Here is a 19,752-nt window from a genome sequence, read left to right on the forward strand (position 1 = left end):
GAGCACTATGCCGCTGCAGTGTGAGGGGCGAATTATGGTGAAGAAAGGAAAAAGTCACTGTTAATGGACTGCGTAGACATGCAGGACAAGACAACTGACTACCTCTCCGATTTATTCCCAGAAGAGTCAGAGGACATGAATGAATATGAAAGGTGCATTGCAAAGATGGATAAACAATGGGACTATTAGAGTGATGCAAATATGGCTAACACACACGAGGAGGAGAAACACTAGAACAGTTTATAACTGCTCTAAGAAGTCTGGCCAGGGTGTGCAACTTGGGTCCTGAAATAGAGGAAAGACTGAAGGATTAATTTATGCTGGAATGCAGAGATGGAAAGATATGGGTACTGTGGTCGAAGGGCGATTACACGCAGGAGGTAGTTCTCTGTATAGCAAAGGAAGTGGAGCATACTAATAAGTAACGCTGGAGAGAAGTGCTCTGAGAGGTTGACATTGGGAGAAAAGGAGATGAAACCAGTGAAGACAAATGCAGTGTTGGCAAGAGTACGATCCAAAAGCAGTGGAAGTATTATAAACAGAAGCTACACCAAACCAATCAATATCTTCCAAACAAGAGATGCAAGGAAAACAAATAAGATTCTATAGGTGTGATGCTCAGGGCCACATGGAGAGTAGCACTTCATGTCCTGCTCTTGGAGTATTGAGCAGCAAGTGCAAAAGGAAATGACATCTAGCAAGGTGTTGTAGATCCCAGTGGTAGAAGACATGAAGACCCAGAGGAAGTTGTTTTTGCTGTAGAGGTTGAAGATCTGGATGGTCTAAAGGGCATATAAGTAACTGGGAAACCCATAAAGATGATGGACTCAAGAGAATCTTTGCCAGGATCTCAGTACGGAACCGTTACAAGAAGTAGATATCAGGCCGGTGGCATATTGAAGTATGAGAATAGAAATTGTGGACTGAATCCCAGCCAGCTTCGAACTGAAATGAAGTAAAGCAACAGGGAAATATTATGCCACAACAAAGGTACAACTCCCCTGTAAAGTTGTCCACAGCTAAAGAAGATGGACATCAAATTGAACTCAAATGCTGAAGAAGTTGTGATGAACTGCAGAGCGCTGAGGTGGCTTCTAGTCAAGAATCGATGCCTGAAGGGGTTTGTTGATCAGGTAAGATTACGGGCAACTCAGCATCAGTGGTGAATAAAGTAAGAAAAAGTGAAGAGAAGCTTAATAAATTAGAGAAAGTTGATATAATTATCACCTTTGGTAGTGGTGGCAAAGGTGAATGGCAATTTAAGATTGTGCCAATCTTTGAGCACTCAGCAAATGTGCAGTACCCAATGAGGATTACCTTGCCAAATAATGCGTAGAGTCTGTCCATGTTGGGATATGCCCATGTATTTTTGTCGTTTGATCTTACATCAGCATTCCACCAGATAAAATTACACTCCCAGACCAAAATGTTGACTGCTTTTATTACTCCCTAAAGTCTATTTCAATTTGTGTGCGTGCCATTTGGGTTATCAGCACCATACATCTTTCAGAGAATGTGTAAATTATCCAAAGAAGAACCTGGTGTAGTACAATTTCAAGATGGCATATGATACTGGTGTATGAACAAAAACAAGGATTCTGTGACACCAGATTAACAAAGTGCTGAGAATTTTAGTGGAAAGGGGACTAAACCAGAGTAAGAAAAAAATGCAAATTGAACCAAAGTACTATTGAGTATCTAGGTCACATGAGATCCACTGATGGAATTGAACTGAGAAAGGACTTGGTAAATGTTCTCAAAATGATGGCGGAGCCAACAGACAAAGACAAACTATGCTCGTTTCTTGGCATGGCAGAATATTATTCTAGGTTTATCCCAAATTTCACAAACATGAGATACCTGCTAAAAAATGCAAATCTAAGTATAAATGGTACAAAGCCTGACCAAAAGAATTTGAGATGATAAGAGCAGCAATGGAACAACGCCTTCGTTAAAGAACATCAAGGTGGGGAGGAAGACTTATCCACCTATGCCAGCAGTAATGGTTTAGGTCCCATCTGAAAAAAGTCCAATTTGTGCTCCAAGCGTCAAGTCTAACTGATGGGATTTGACCCCAATTACTAACTGGACTGCAATAAAGCAGACTATCGGGACCACGGTACTTTAGGAAATGCCCAGATTTGAGAAAGGCAAAGTGTAATGCCGAAACACGTCATCCAAAAGGGCCTAGAATTATCACAAAAATAAAAAAATCTACACGCAGACGGACTTGAATGCTTTCATTTATTCGTTGGGAATAGCATAAATCATTTCTGAAGACAGGAAATACTGACGCAAAGAAAGGTGCAAGCAAAACCAAAAAAGTTTTCTATTTTTACTAACGGAGTTGAGGAGCTCATGGTCTCCATGTTTGCATACACCTGTGAGACAAACTGAAGGTTAACAAAACATCTCCAATTCAAAAATTCCAATTTCCAAACAGATTTGGAGCAAAAGTATCGGTCGCAAGAGTACAAATCTAAGGGTATCACCAAAAAGCACCTCAAATTGAACTACATTTTATGATTATTTAAGTATCAGATTTACCGAAAACGGCCTATGTGTAGCTCAAGTGACAAAAACGTGCAGTGTTACACACAAATAGAGGCGGCATAAGGAAGTTAGCAGACCGCCATGGGGGGGTGAGGGGGGACTATAACTCTGGCTCTTGAGTTCTACAAACTGCAAGCCAGATCCTTGGCCCTCTGTCACTGAGATCTGGGGATTTTTGCCAGTCCACCGCCGTGAGCAGTAGTAGACAACAAAGTTTTTAAAAAATCACTACTTCTGCTTCCTAGGAGCGCCCCCAATACATCGATCCATATGGAGTGTGACTGAGGTCAATAATGGACCTTGCGAGTATAAAACCATTGCTGTTTTGGGCAAGTATTTGGGGAACATGGGGGATATTGTAATATGGGAAGCATTTCAGCACATTTTGTCAATACGGGAGGCCAAGCTTTACCTTAGTTTATGCACGTAAAGCAACGGCTAAGTGTTTTGAATATAAGAGTACTTTGGCAAAACGCGACAGATTAACAGCGAGAGTAAATGTCAAATAAAAAATCTGCTATATCTCCATCAAGAAAGAGCATGGTTGATGCTTGCCTCCAATTGAGTACGGGCATGCAGTATTTATGTAACAAGCAAGAGTTTGGGTTAGAGGAGTATTTTAACTTAATCTCACCATCCTATGCGAGAGCAAGCTATATTCAGTTCAGGATGTATATGCTGAGGGTGGCCATGTTTAAAAGAAACTGGCACTGCTCTAACTTCGCCATCTGCCCAGTATGTGACAAGGGTGAAGAGTCCATTGTGCACTTTATGCTGCTCTGTGAAGGCTATAAAGTGCTCCAGGGGCAATATAACTTGCCATTATTATGTGCATTTATATAGCGCATTACATAGAACATGTACACAACACATCCGACCGGAGATGGTTCTCATTTAGCGACATCGGATGGATGAAAGGCTGAGTTGGAATTGCCAGAATTCGAAGCTGCGACCTGCAGATTACAGCAACGAGTGCTAAACCCACCGAGCTATCTCACCAGCCATAAAGATGCATGGAGGAAGCAAAGGTCTATTGTAAATACGGTATCAGGTAATATCCCCATATATATGGTCGCCGTACATTTTATCGCCGGGAAAAGGTTGTGGCAATATTATATGGGTGACCATACATATAGGGATAGGGGCAGCCAAAAAATAAAAAATAAATAAAAATGGGGTTTGGGGGTTGCGGGGGTGTCCCCCGCATGTTCCATGCAATAATGGAACCACAAAAAAACGGCAATTTGGCAATATTTTTGCATGGCGATATTTTTGTGGGGACATTACATGGAACTGTATATACATCAGCGAGCTGAACGTGGTCTATATGTTGTCTCCAAGTATACACATCGTGCTTGAATTAGGAGATCCGGGTTGATTAAACATGCTCTTTTGCAATAGATATAAACTTGGGACTTGGATTGCTAAAGTATTAGATCCGGTTATGTTGTGCTTAGATGCATATTTTGGATTTGCATTAGCAATTGTTCTATGCAATTTTTAAACAAGATTAACTAGAGCCAATGAATGGTTTATTTTACTGCTTAACTTTAGCAAATTGGATGTTTTATCAGCTCAAGCATGGTTTTATGATTGATATTGTATCTTGTGTTGTTGCTTTTGTGGTTTACACCAAAATAAAGCTGATGCAAAAAAATACAACTGGAGTTGCAGAATTGGAGGATGGTAAGGAAGATAAGGTATCAGTGAGTTCGGCTGTCGCCACTGAAATGCCCAAGAGAGTAGTTAGGCATCCTAAACACCTAAATGATTATGTTTTGTATGGAAGAAAGGGAAACATGTGGTATCTGGAAGGATTCTAGAATTGGAATGTGAAGCGAAGAGCGCTAGTGTCAGCTGGACGGGCGACAGAGGTAGAGAAGGTTAGAGAAGCCAGAGGGATCTATTTACAGAGAGACTTTATTACATAAATACAAGATAAAATTATCTGAAGTGTTTGTAATCACTAAGGCTTCAGACTGGTGGGAGGCATGTTGGTGGGTCCAGTCATGTGGGCAGCAGTGATCTAGATCGGCTGGCAGGGATGCACCACTGTTCACGTAGATCAGCGCTACCGCTCAGGATGTGGGGCCTGGTGGATGAAATGTTAAGTCCCAGAACATTTCCCAAGTGTAAACTTGTGTGGGGTAGAGAGCAGTCACACAGCAAAGGAGATGATCGGTGAAGAGCACGAACACTGGTTGGTGTGCTTGGGATGATCATATGGCCACACCATACCTAATCAAAGCCTGCATCTGGGTGGGTGAGCAGTAACTGTGTAGCCCCAGGAATCTACAAGACATCAAATTACAGCTCATGATCTGGGTGATTAGCAGATAGAAATGCCAAACTTCAGGACCCTCCTCAACCCCAGGAGAAATTGCGTTATGGAATCATCATTGATATACTGCACAACTTACCACTGTAGTGGTCTCCGCCCTTAGGTGTGTTGAGAGTACATGCTCTGCCCAAGACATGAGTGTGACGGATAGATAGCCGAATGGTGGTGGGAGTTGTCAAGCAGGTCACATGGGCAGCAACCACTGCACAATCAGACTTTTTCTAGGTGATATAAAGAATAATGTCTGCAATTTACACAGCTACTGAGTTGACGTTTGTTTCAGATTAGAAGCAGGATGATGTCTGCAGGTTGTGCGTTTCTCTACATACAAGGCATAAAATAAGCAGTGTCGCATAGCAATTTGCTATCCAATTCTGCAGGTTTGCTAATCAAATTGACACTTGTGTAGTAAAAGCTAGCTCTTTAAAGTTAACCTGTTCAATGAAAGCACAACTCGCCCTGCATTACTCTTGCCCTCTGTGCACTCTTCATCCTCTTTTCTCTGTTGACTTCAAGTGCTAATGGAAAGAAAGTGCAGCAGTAGTCATCTCCTCCACTCTTAAATGTAAGTGGCCTGTGTGGGAGGGGTAGGCAAGAATTTCTTTTTCAAATAATTGCCAACCAGAAGTAATCAGGACGATACTTTTAGTGATACTTTCACTAAGCTAACTATATCCTGTCTGGCAAAGACCAGTATGTGTTAACTTTATATTTTTTTTAAAAGACAGTCCTACAATTCCATTCCTAAAAATGCAAGTGGTTAAATAATGCATAATTGCAGTAGTGATACTGTAAAACACCATCCATCATCCCCATACATTACTGTAAAGTCTAGGTTAGTGTAAATAATCTCAGTGTCAACTATATTTCATTTTGTTGAGTAAGATGCATCATATTGACGCATGAACACTCAAATGTGCATGATCACATGATCAGAAGCTCTGAATGACAGACCTAGTTCTGTGACCTGCTGGTTGCATTCATCTGTACAACTGGTGCTCAACCTGGGAGCTGATCCGATACTCCTTGACATTCTAACTTATCACCCTGTGGCTTTATGCCAGCTACCATGAACGTATGATGGCCGCAAACTAAAATATTGCACTTAGTTTGCCCAGTTCTCTGTTTCCTACGCATCCACTCGCTTAGTCTCTTATTTTCCTCTTACAAAATGAATACACAAAGCCAACTAGATGTTCATGCAAAGTAGTGATCAATAATTCCATCCAGTCAGTACATCTACAGATCTACTGCGCTACCACACACTGTATTTAGCCTCCAGAGCTCGCTTTGCTTTATAAATTGCATTATATATTAGTACCTGCAGGAGACAGCTGACCATACTGTCTGAGCCTTTTTATCACATCTATTTATTTGTGTCCATTCATGCAGCTAACCTTTTACATTTTACAGGCACTCATCCAGGGCTCAAAAGTATTTTCACCCACTTGCATAGTCGAGTAGATTTTGTGAAGGGCAAGTACCATTTGCAAGGGACGTTTGAAACTTATTTAACATTTACTTTGTTTGCAGTAAATGTCAAATAAGAGTTTCACTGTGCATGGGCAGACTCAGGGTGGCAGCAGTGTGCCAAACAAAGCGGGGTTGTAGTGACATGCACTATTTTACAGAAATCACATTTAAGTGTATTGGCACCCAATGTTATGGGTTGAGTGCATTTCCCTTAGGTTGAAAGGGAAACTACGTTACCCGATCTGCAGGTCTAGCTGAATTTTAAAGAATTTGCAAGGCCTGATTCAATAAGATCTTAATTCAGCAGAAAGCAAAACTGCTGTATTGTTGCTCATTTCGAGATGCCGTTGCAAAGGACTTCTGGTGATGTAATATTAGTACATCATTGCTAATCAAATGGGTCTGATTGCTAGTCAATACAATTTATAATTAGCAAACTCTGCTAATCAATTTTTGAAAACAAAATGTATGCCTTGACATAAGTAGCCACTAAGTGTGGTCGAGGGGGAACCTTGTAACATTGCTTAAACACTGATTGTAGAGGTGGACTTGGGTCAAGTTGACAGCTCAAGCCGGGGCTGAAAAGTGCAAGTTGAGCCCCCTTCTTGCACCATATTTTTCATTTAAATATTGAGTGGGTGGGGTGGCCGCAGCATCTGCATGTATACTGTCCCACTCTCCCAGCCACCTGCACAGAACATCGCTCCAAAGACACGGATCCTTCTATGCCTTTAAGTCATTCTGCTGGTGAGGAGTCACACAGAGCCGAGGCCTGCAACTCCTTTTTCATATACGTCTCCACGCCAGTGCATTCCTATGGGATGCTCTTAAGGGGAATGCTAGCAGAGAATGGGTTCTTGTCAATAGACTATTTAGTGATCAGAACTAGAAGGGTGCGACTATGTGAAAACTTGCCCATAGCTAAACTGTGCCAACATTGGCCACAATAACCTTTTTTCCCCCCAAAACAAACTGCCCAGTATATTTCCACGATACATGCTGGTCTGACCAAAAAAAGGATTTGCTTTTTTCTTCACATCGTGCGTGAGAAGCCGCATGCCATGTCTACCAATAAATAGAAGCAGGTGACTGTCACAGACAAACAGAAATCAGATAATACAGTTGCCAAACCCAGAAGAGATGGAACCATATTTTTTTGCATAACAAGAATGTATAAAGGTGTATGTTTGGTTTATAGTGTGGTGTGCTCTTTTCAGATGTTCCCTCTATGAGACAATATCACCTTAGCTATTTAAAGGCATGCATTAAGAGTACTTTCTGTAGGGACTCCCTGAAGTGTAGAATAGTGCGTGCCAGTCCATCTGCATTGGTTACTTTGTCCCAGACAGGCTGCATATGTGAGAGAGAGTGAAGTTTCATATTTATTTTCTCCGTTTTACAGTTCTTGATTTCCAGCTAGGTGTTTTGGGGGGCTTCTTGTGGTGCACTGACTCCAGAGTTATGTTATTGTGATTTCTACTGGGCGCTGCCGCCATTTTCATGGTCTTCATGCGGATCTGAAAAGAGGGGGGGGTTGGAATGGGTTTGTTCGTGGGATTGAGAGGGAAAGCACAAAAGACCTTTGATGTGCCGTTGATGGCTTCAGCTCAGAAAAAAAATGTCATTGTGTGCTTTTATGTTTTTATTTTATCGACTTTGTGCATGGTTTGGTTGTATCTGGCTGGTTTATGCACGACCTTTGTGTTGTGGAGAGGCGGTAGAGTGCTTGTAGTTTGCAGTATTTTATCTATTTTGTGGCAAAGATATGCATCTTGTTTCTGTGGTTCTGTGTGGTGGGCATGCAGAGTATTAATTAGGGCGTTTTAGAAGGGTTAGTCTGGGGTTGTCTCTTTCTGTGCATTGGGTTAATCTTATTTCTATGGTGTTTGGGGTAGTTTTATTTCTATGCGTGATGCAGTTTCATTGTTTTATTGTCTTTTGTTGGTGGTTGTCCTTCGCCAGTGTTCTCCCTTTTGTTAAACGAGTTAAAGAGCCATGTTTTTAAAAATGTCCTGAATTTAGGTGATCTTCTGTACATATTTCCTTTCGGGAGGGAGCTCCAGATTCTCACCACTATGCAGGAGAACGGTGATCCCCTGAATTTGTGTTTTACGAATTGTTTCGGTCTGGGCAAATGTCGTTGTTGGACCTTAGTGTTCGTGTTGGTTTGTAGAGATTTTTCCCCCGTGTGAATACTGCTTCTTGGCAGTGGATTGATCTGAATGTTATGCAGTGTTTTGAAGAAGATTCATTTTTTGAGTGGTAACCAATGTAGTGTTCTCAGTGCTGGTGTGATGTGTTCTCTCTTAGTGAGTCTGAGGAGTAGTCTTGCTGCTGCGTTCATTGTAGTTCTCATATGGTATTCTGGCATTCCAAGTTGCCGTTGGCATAGCCTATTCTTGACATGAGCACAGAGACGAATGCGAGAGTTTGGTGTGGGAAGGTGAAGAAGTAGAATACCCTCTTTATTGTGTGCATGTGGATGAGCATTTCTTAACTACTGCTTTGGCTTGTGGATCAAGTTTTAGTTCGTTGTCCATTAGTATTCGGAGAATATTTACCACTTTGGATGGTGGGTTTTCAAGTTCGGTAGGCCATGCAATGGGTCAATTATTCAACGGGTCGTCTGGTGCGAACATTATTTCCGTTTTGTCCAGGTTGAGCGTGAGGCAGTTGGTGAGTGTTGGGTTTGGTTCTTTGCAGGCATCGATTCTGTAGATGATCTGAGTGTCTTCTGCGTAGTTGTAGCTGGCAAGACTATGTTTTTTGATAAGTTAAATCAGGGGAGTCATGTAGATGTTGAAAAGTAGTGGTGACAGCGATGAGCCCAGTGGGACTCCACACGTTTTGCGAGGTGATGACTTGAACGGTGCTATACAAATTGTTTCCATTCTTTCTGTCAAGAAGGACTCTAGCCAGAGAAGTTCTGTGTTGCCGAGTCCAACACTTTCAGGTCTTTTGATGAGTGTTTTATGGTGGACTGTTGAAGGCTGCGAATAGGTCGAATATTATTAGTTGTTGGGAGTCTGCGTTGGTTTTTAGATCTGCAGGTTGTAGTTTTTCCTCCCTCCATTCTTGGTCCAGTTTTTTTCATTTTTTTCAGTCCCTTGAGGCTGGGTGTGAACCACCTTGCCGTAGTTTTCTTTAGCCAGGGGTGAAATGGTTTTTCTGGTGCAATGTCATCCAATGGTTTTAACGACCCATTTTTGGATTGTGTCTGTTCCTTCTGTTATGCAGGCTGAGTCTAGAATGGTGATTGATGGTTTTGTTGCTTCCAGGCTCCACACTTAGGTCTACACTTTTAATGGATTTCCAGTTACTTTTCAAAATTGGTGGATTTTTTGGGAGTTTAGCAAATATCTGTGTTGGCGGTTGGATCACAAAGGGTATAATGAGGTGGTTGCTCCAGAGGATTTATATTGGAGGTGCAGTTGAGACCAGGTTTTAGCTGCAGAAGATTGCATCTAGTGTGTGGCCTGCTGTGCGTGTCCCGCCTTTTACTGGTTGTTGTAGATGCATTGTTTGTTGCTAGTTGATTAGTTAAAGTTTTGGGCGAGTTGATGTTCTCTTCTTCAAACCAGATGAAGTCTTCCAGTATGATCAGGTGATAATGTTCAATGTCGATGTTGCTGATGGCGTTCATGAAAAGGTCTATGTGGGCAGGGTTGTACGTCGGTGGCCTGTAGACAAGTAGAAATGTAGACAAGTAGAAATGTTAGGTTGGTTTGGAGAGCTACAGCTAGGTGCAGGAGGAGTGTTTTGCAATTTGGGATGTTTAATGGTGGAGCTGTTATTTGTTGCTGGTCCTTTTATGTGAGGAATAGGATGTCTGTCCCTCCATCCCTAAGCAGTTGTTATATTTCTATTGGATCTTTTGACATTGATCTAGTGTTGACTAGGTCGCAGTCTATCTTTATTTCCAGAGGTTTGTTTGGTGTTTGGCTGATTGAGTTAATATTGATCTATTTTCCCCCCAATTGTGTGTTGTGATTTCCATTTCTTTGTTGAGTAGTTCAGCAAGTTTTCGTCTTGGATTGATGTTTTCTCCAGGGTCGTCTGCCTGCTGACTTTGACGATTCAGTGTGCCATGCTCATTTTTATTTTTAAGAATGGCATGTTGATGATGTTTCTATCGGTTTTGGTTCTGTGGGTTTCCAGTCTTTCCGGTTATCCTCCTTACGTGCGTACGGTTCTTGGGGATAGATGGCTGTCCAAGTGGGTGGCAAACTGAAAGGTAGGGCGAAATGTAGAGTGATGTTGGTCTTGTTCTAGCGAAGGGACTTGTTTGCCGTGAACGTGTCGGTGTGCCAACTCTTGGCATTGGTTGGTTCCTGGGTGTTTTGTTTTGGTTATTCTTTGTGTGTCGGCCTTTTCTGGTGCGGGGTATTTTGATGTGAGGTTTCTCAGCCAGATAGTGTTTTAGTTGTAACTGCTGTATATGTGATGCAGGCATTCTTGAACAGGGCAGATGCTTTATGGGGTACCCGGTGCAGATATTTGAGGATGGGGTGATGGGATTGAGCTTTCTTAGTTCTGTGATGAGGCATGCTGAAGCATGCTGGGCCGCTTCAGATCAGGCAAGATAGCATGTGGGAGATAACCAGTGCTTGCTCAATCCTGAAAATCATGGTGCGGATGAAAGCCTTGGTGGAGGAAAGTAACCTGGTACCATTTGCTTGGGTCTTCTTGGCAATGTGTCTTGAATGTTGTAGCAGTGGGTGAGAGTTGAGGTATGAATCCGTTGTGCTTAAGTCTACCTGCCAAATCTGGACATGCCTGATGGGGTTTCCTTGAAAACTAGGGCCTTTGTCAGGTTGAGCGTCAGGAAGGACATTGTTCATGCAATTCACCTTAAGGGAAAGCTGTGCCACCAGCTTATTGGTGCATCCTAGTGTTTGCTAGTTCCATATAGAGATTGAAGACGAAAGGGGGCAGGATGAGGCCTTGTGGATCTCAGCAGGGCAGAACTCGAATGTGTTGAACCCCATCTGGATGAGTTAGTGTCTGCTGGAGAGGTAAGCACTGAACCACAGTAGCACTGTTCCTTCGAAGTCCAGGCTCAAGGCAAAGATGCTGAGAAGGCACGTCTCCGAACGTTCATTCACCACTAGCGAGTGAAAATGGACACTTGCCCGAGTAAAATATTAGGCGATCTGTGCATGCTAACAACTGAGATTAGCAAGTGGCTTAATGTTTTTACGTATGAAACAAGAACATTTTGCTCGTAACAAGGTATGAGTTTTATGTCATGCAAGGTAGGGACACTAGATATTGATTTTTTGCCAGCTTGGCCACGGGCTCTGCTATAACCACGAATCCTGATCCCCCGCCTCCAACTGACATATTTGTGCTTCCATAATGGCCGATTGGGTTTGATTCTTGCATAATATATGGAGTATAAATTCAAATTATCTCCTGAAAAGAAATGATCTCCTTGGACTTAAACGTGCAGCAGCAACATAAACAAATCCGGAATGGGTGGCAGATTATGTTATAACGAATTTGGCAGCATTGAAGTAAAGTAAAATCAAAGGATTGCTATTATGAGAAATATTTTAAACGAGGTTGTAGCTGTGGATGATGCTGAAAAGATATGAAACTTAAAGAATGGACAAGCATTAGACCATAAATGGGTGCTCTGTGAAATGTCCTTTTCCTTAAAATTTGCCACGATCAATTCTACTGACAACGAGAGCAGATAACGGGATTAGGTACACACTAATGGTGTGAGAAAATACAAGAAGCATAACTGCAATTGATTACTTTAAAACGGACTATACCCTAACTGATCTTTCACTCCCATTACAATGACGTTTTATATGCCAAGCAGCTCAGAAAAAGTGTAACGCTTTCTCAATGGATGGGCGTGCGGCAGCATCAGCGTTTTATATAAAGGCGGAGTCCATCATCCAATTGTGCTTTGTCATTTTTGCAGTTATTAGTCGTGCAATAAAGATATTTAAAATAAAACGAAACAGGCTTACTACTATAACGTTCATCTGAGGAAATAGTGTAAACTGCAATTTCCCAAACTTTTACAATGGGCAAAATTCAGCCATTCATTAACAAAATGTCAAGTGTCAATGACAAGCAAAATAACACTTTAGTGTTGCCATTCATTCAATAGCATGGTTGGTAATTGATGTGGCTGAACATGTTGCAGTCTAGAGAAACCTATAGCCCGGCCCCCTCACACCTCCAGGTGTATGTATTTGTGAATAGGCAATAACGACGTATGACCTGTGCTGTTAAGAGAATAGGGTAGGTGACAACTGCTGTCAATGTTATGTTACTGCAGCGCTATTACGGTCTCTAGAAAGGATGCCACGGATTGAGTTTTTACGAAATGTGTTGAGTTTTTGGTTTACAAATATACCTTAGACAAAAAGATGTAATTACTATTCTATATATACATCCAATCATTACATTAAAAATAGATACACTTCACTATATTAGAATAAGAATACAAATCTTAAAAAGGCAATGTGTGCATGTTTAGCAATGGTAAAACACTAAAACCGGTTATTAGATTTAACAAAACTAAACTTCGAAACTAAATTGAATATATGTTCACAATAACAATGCTGTAATTAAGGATGCCAAATTACCCAGCATCAAAAAAATACCAAAAGACTTATTTCTATACATTTTGAATCAAGTACAAAGTGACTAAAATAATTCACGCTGATTTGTTGTAAAAAAATAAAATGACATGGTATAAAGTCGTAATGTTCAATAACTTGCAGGGAGTTGCAGAAATGAAAGGTAGCTCAGTTCTAAAAATACCAGATCTGGCTCTGAGAATGTCCCTTGGATATAAACTGAAACGAAAAAACATGACTAACCGTGCATAATTCCTGTGAAATGAGCAATTGATGAAGATGGTGAATTCACTCGAGAGTAAATAGCATTCTTGAAGAAGATTAGATTAATTTAAATTCCAATCTCACCCGAAGACCCACTTCCTGAATCACAAAAGATTGCTTGGGAGATTTGTCAAATATTGTAATAAAGAAAGTCTGTGTAATCCTTGTAAAACTCACTATTCTTCCCCGTCTCCAACAAAACTACAATCTGAGCTAGCAAAGTATATGCACAGACAGAGCGAAAATGAGCTAAACATTCTTAATCGCTCCAGCACGTTCCAGGAAGGCATAGATACTAAACCCAATTCGGTATCAGTCACTGGGATTGGTGTAGACTTCTATAACCCCAAAAGACTTTCCCAAATTATTCCATACCACCCAATCAACATCTTCAGCAAAACTGCATGGGAAATCTCAATACCATCTAATAGCGTTGGTAAGATATTTTGCAAATAGAGCCTAATCAGCAGGAGGGAAACTGCCAATTAGTTCGAATTAAAAACTTGTTCACTGAACTATCCAGAGACAGAAGCATTTTTCCCTCCCCTTCCAACAATAACTCTTAGACGAAAGGTGTAAACCCTACATTTTTATTATGATTAAAACATTAAACCATACTCCAAACAAAAATAGTCTGGTGGCATCGAATCTCTGAAATTGTAATAAACTTTCAATGCTTATTTACAGGTTGTCAATTGAGTATGTTCCAATCATGCATAAATATCTCCAATAATATTGCACTTATAACAACAGTTTTGCCAACTTGTCTTTGAAGATGCAATAGTTATGGCAAGCAAAATGGGAAATTGAACCTAGTTTTGTGGTCGGACCACTTTTCTATCCCCTTCACGCTCGCTCAACCACACAAGATCCCCCCCCAACCTTCGTGCCTTGAAACACTTGTGTATAGGTGCGTTACAAATGCCATATCATATAACCTGCCACACATTCCCTCGTCCCCATCCAAGCAAGCCTAACACAAACAGTCACAGCACCACACATTCTACACATGCGCATCCCTCCATTTTCCTCAACAATTACAAAATCACGGAGGCACTCTATAAAATGACGCCCCTCAAATCACAAAAACCCTGCAACCACCCCCTATAAACCATGGTTCAACAACTCCCTCTGCTCAATCAAGAAGGAAGCCAGGCGCCTAGAAAGAGTCTGGCAAAAGAACCCAGGCCCCACTATCAGGACACTATTCAACCACTGCAGTAACAAATACAATCCAGCACACACATTGCCAAAGCCACCCAAAACCCTCCAAGATCGTCAATCTGCCACCAATCGTGCATGAACTACTACTCAACATTGTCAAATCCCTCTGCAAACATCCCTTAACACCAATACACAAGACAACACAAACTTCCAAATCTCATCCCCCTCAAATACATATATTCAAAAGCGGTCTCTCCCCCATCACCATCTGGATCAGACACATCCTTCCCCCTCGTGATTCTGCACCTCAGACCAAGCACTAGCTCTCGCAAAGCTGTACTACAGCAATGCTCTCTCTTTCCTCACTGTACCCCCAGCAGCATCCCTGCCCCTCTGCATGCCACACAACACAGTAGCCAGACATCCTCCACGTACCAAACATTCACACATCACCGCAGCTCCAGTGGTCACGCGTACCCAAAGAATTGCCTTCAAAAGGATTTGCATGGTTTTCACAGCCATCCAACACAAAACTCCACCTTACCTTCACAACAAACAAACCCATCCCCCACACAAACACCAGACAAGCAAGCTACCATCTCCTAAACATTCCACTCTGCAAACTAACGTGTACACACAGAAAAGAATGTACCCACTAGGCAACCAGGGCATAGAACACCCTACCTCTTCAAAATCGAAATGCACTTCGTAACCACTTTCAGAAACAGCCTAACATAGCCGTTTCCCCACACATAGCCCTGTCCCTCAAACTCCCCTGCTACTGCTCGTCTATACTATTTTTAAAACATTTTTTAACTTCTGCTTCACCTCCTACCTTTAAACCTGGAGAGCACTAAAATGCCATATGAATAGGGCCAGCACTAACAAAAATTCAAATAAATATCTTCCAGAAACGTTTACTGTGGATATTTTTTCGGATTTTACGAAAAAATTGATTAGTAACGTGGGCCCAAAGACTCAATTACTAGTTCCTGCTTCCAGCCATTACCCCATTCTTATGATGCAGTGATAGCCTGCATGAAAATCTTACAAGAAAATCCAAAGTGCATGGATTCAAAGCAATTCATAAAATTAGGCAACTGAAACTCTTACAAAAGAGACAGGTTACTTCTACCTTTAACGTTACAAGAAGACTAAAAAAAAAGGTTTTTTTAAAGAGGTATCACAATTATAAAGGCCTCAGTCGAGAGTTGCAAATTGGAGATGCTGCATATTATAACTACACAGGACATAAATGGCTTATGAATCTATTAGCAAACGTGCAAATGTGTTGTAATGACAACTACAATTTCATTGGGAATGACCGGTGTAACGTGATTTTAAAAATAATTATCCAATGACTGCGATTCCAAATCAACAATAAACTGGATGCAAACGAAGCCACTAATTGTAGTGACATTTTCTGGAGTACTGGGGATAAAGGGTTTAATGAAGCAACGTTTGACAAGGGAAAGCAGGGGGTGCAGATCTGTGGTTTGTAAGCGAGTAGACAAAGAGGCGTGCATGAGCTAAGGACAATCAGCGCTGTGGCAGGTAGAGACAGTCAATGACTGGCACCACACAGGAAAAACAGAAGAGCCAGTTGAAGCAGTGGTCTGCAAACTGGGAAGGGAATGGGGGGACCGAAGGATGTCCCAGACGGGATTAAGATGACTTACTTTTTTTAAAGGATTTTAATAGAGAATATAAGCAGTAGTCAATCTGCTTATATTTTAAAGTGCCTGTTGACCGCCTTGCACATCATTCGGACCACCTAAGGGAGCCAACCCCTAGGTGTGGAAGGCAGGGGGCAAAAACATTTGTACTCAAAAGGGGAGGCTCGGTATGAAACAGGCGGACTACCACTGAGGTAGAGCTAGATCTTCCCATCCTGCAATGATGCTTTCTTTGCATCATGTTTCGTGCAGCTTTCCGTTTCCATTATCAATGAAAGCCTGTAAGTGGTAGAACACAAAGAGTGCTATTGATACGTGAAAGGAGACAATACGAGACCAACTCTCCTCTGGGTTGTATTATTAAAAGGTAAATTAACCCGATTGTATCACTGGTGGGAAAAGAGTATAACGTTTTGTTCAATTCGCAAGCAAAGATAAGACAACAACTAAAAGTTAAGTTAGCCTTTACTTTCTCGAACTAACCCATATCAGTCTGCCCGCTGATTCAAAATTCACATGACACCATCACAGTCCAACAATAACATTAGCAGTTTTCATTTAAACGTTTTGCACAAAAGGGTCACGCAAGTTGTTTTTGACATGTTCTTAAAAAAGGGACATGTTAATATAATTGCTGCGAGTGCCGGCCAGCGTCTGATGTGTCAGCATTGAAGGGGTGTAAACGCCACCGCCTATGGTGATAGGGGGTATAACTTAAGGGGTAGATGAGAACTGAGCGACAAGGGAAAGTAAAGGAGAAGTCAGTGTTCGGGGCAGTAATGTTGTGATGAGACAGGCTGAACGAAGAGTGAGGTTCAAGTTGTAGATTTCCCAGTTAGGGTCCCAGGACTCACCAGCTCTCCTCCTGCCTGAAGTCCACCAGCCTCTCAATTTCCTCGGGTCGCAGAGGCTGCAGCTCATCCAGAAGGGCAGGTTCGGGCTCAGGATGCACCAACGGCTCCTGAAGCCTCCTGTGCAGCGGTGACTCTTCCTCGCTGGGCGGCGCAGGGCTTCCGAAGCCGGCAGCCCCCAGCAGCGCCCGAGACACGGGACCCGAGCCCAATAACGCCGCCGCTGCCACCACAGCAGCTGGGTGCGATAGGCGAGGCCCCGGGGTCCCCGAGGCGGGCGGCGGTGAGAGCAGCGGGGAGGTTGTACTGCGGCTGCGGAGTTGCTCGTTCTGTTTCTCCAGCTTCTTCACCAGCTCTTGCAGTTTCCGCACCTCTGCGTCCGCACTCAGGTTCGAGTTGATGTCCTCCATAGCCAGGGATGCCGGGGTGGCCCCAACTCGTCCTCTCCCCTGACTGACTCCCTCTACCCTGCAATTCCGATGCCTCCCTTCCGCAACCAGTCACTGCTGTTCCCCAGAGCGGTCACTGACAATCTCCCCGGTATCCAGCTGTCCCTGTCGCTCCCAGAGCCTGCCACTCTCCGGGTGGAGGCAGCGCCCCTCCTTTCCCTCAGGTGTTCCACGCCCTATGCCCCTGGGTTCTTCATATGGCCACTCACTCCCCTGGGATGCCACTGCCGCCCTCTCCCAGGGTATTCCGCGCCCTCTACTCCAGCGTTATCAGTTCCTCTCCCTTCCAGAATATCCCGTCTTGCTGCCTTTGCTTCTGTCCAGACTTCTCGGCTCCCTTTCCAAGCGTCAGGGGGCGCTGACCGGTCTCCGCCCTTGGCCCATGCTTCCACTGGTTCCCAACCCACCCCTCTCCCGTTCCCGAGTAGCGGGCGGTCCCCGGATAACTTCCAACTCCCAGAGCCGGCCTGCCAGCGTTACCCTACGGTGGCCCAGAAGGGCCAAGACACGCCCACCCAGCGTCCCTTTGAAACCAGGGCGACTCCATCTTACTAGGGGAATCTTACAGAACATCGATGACGTGACAACAGCCGCTGCGGCGCATACTGCCAATAGCCCTTCATTCCAACAGACCCCCTTACAACTTTACTGCTCCCTGCTGTCCACGCAGCAATGACAACATGTCCTAGGTGGTTACATGCTGTCCGTTAAAGCCGAGTACACCAGGCACATGGAAAAGGGACCTCGCGGGCCCTTCTTCATCTTGTAAACAAGGAAGCCATGTTGTATGGACACATACTCTCTCTGAAAACTAGAAACTATATGGGGCGTTTTGCAAACCCTTATTAGAGTCGAGTAGTTATTGATATATAATCATTAACAAAATAGTTGTTTCAAGTAAGAATGCTTATTAGAATGCAGTAGTTATTGATGTACAATTATTAACATAGGTGCCAGATCACTAGGTACGCGTATATTATAACAAATTATAACAAATAAACGACTCTCGGGTTGTTATGCGTTCGCTTGAGTGCGTGTTTCCTAGCTGTTAAATGTTTCCATTGCTTGATAGCCAGCCACCAAATTGACTCGTACCGAAACGACAACCTCCCGAGCAGACACTCCCTCCCTGACTGTGATGTGTGCAGCTGTCTGCATCGGAATGCAGGGACGCGGCAGTTGTGCTTGGAAACCCGCCTTGGAAACCCGCCGTAGGCTCATCCCAGAAAATATTGCTCCACGCGTTAGCTCTAAAAACACAGTTGAAGCGTGTTCTCTTTTCTGTTATAACTAAAATGTGCATACAGCATTCCCAAGACATACTTCTTTATTTGTTTTAATTGTTAGAGTCGCTTCCACAAAAATAATAGAGATTTCCTATCATTCCAAATCATATTTTCCCGATCCATTTTTTCAATGATCTTTTTTGCATTTTCAAAAAACCACAAAGAAGGTTATAGTAGTATGGTATGTAATTGGAAGCTGGAGCTTGGAGTGCTGACAGGTCAGGGCTTTTAGAGGGCCGGTACTAGCCAGGGTTGAGCCCCGGCAGTATAAAACAAGCATTGGCAATATCAACAGTTGGAGCTTTTGTGTGGGCGTAGGAAAGGCACTTGCCAGTCACTGCCATAGTGGTAATAATTGGTCATTGATGGTGGCAGGTGCAAAATGGTGCAAGTACCCAGGCCTTTGATAGCTGTCCCTGGCATATGCCTAATATTTATACACAAGCCAAAACTGTTGGCTTGGCCAATGCTTGATTTTAACAGGACTTCATTGAGGGACATGCATAGTGCTTATAAATTCAGATTTTCCACACTATCGTTACTGAAAGTCATAATCCTATTGCAGACACAAAGGCAAAGGATTATGCTTGTTCGGAGCTTATCTACCACCAACATCGGAGCTTATCTACCACCAACATCGCCATCTTGTCAATAGGCTTGAAATAGAAACTTTTAAAAGTCGATTTGTTCGACCAGTCTGCTGCCTTTAGGATGTCCCCCAGGCGTGCCCCTACGTTAAACGCTTTAGAAGTCATAGCACCCCTCACAGAGTGTGCTCCATAACATACCACGTCAATATCCGCCTGTTGCATCACTCAGCTCGCCAGAGTTGCAGGGGGTTACAGCCCCAAAGGGCTTAGGCAACACAAGAAGTTGTATCACTCCTGCAGGCCTCAGTTTCTTTGTCATGTTCTCATACGCCACCAGTAAACGAACCAGACAGCGTTTCGGCTGGCTTAGAAAAGCGTCATGTGAAATTGACCTCAATCCAATCTTAGTTCTTCTCGTGATCGTGAAGGTCACTCTCGTCAGCGACACTGCCTTCCTAGTAACCTCTAAAGCTCTCACATATGACACTCTTTTACATGATAAA

The 19,752-nt window shown here is 43.0% G+C and overlaps 1 protein-coding gene across 1 annotated transcript in view; it reads right to left on the minus strand.

Moving 5' to 3' along the window:
• The window catches only part of SLAIN2 (SLAIN motif family member 2), a 786,196-nt gene extending 768,223 nt beyond the window's left edge, over nucleotides 1-17,973 (minus strand). Inside the window, exon 1 of the mRNA XM_069631699.1 lies at nucleotides 16,928-17,973. Within this exon, the coding sequence (XP_069487800.1) occupies nucleotides 16,928-17,334 (407 nt within the window). The 5' untranslated portion in view covers nucleotides 17,335-17,973. The remainder of the gene's footprint in view (nucleotides 1-16,927) is intronic.
• Between the last annotated feature and the right edge of the window lie 1,779 nt (nucleotides 17,974-19,752).

This window comes from Ambystoma mexicanum, chromosome 6q, assembly GCF_040938575.1.
Source record: "Ambystoma mexicanum isolate Mex_15411 chromosome 6q, UKY_AmexF1_1, whole genome shotgun sequence".
Classification (NCBI taxonomy): Eukaryota; Metazoa; Chordata; class Amphibia; order Caudata; family Ambystomatidae; genus Ambystoma; species Ambystoma mexicanum.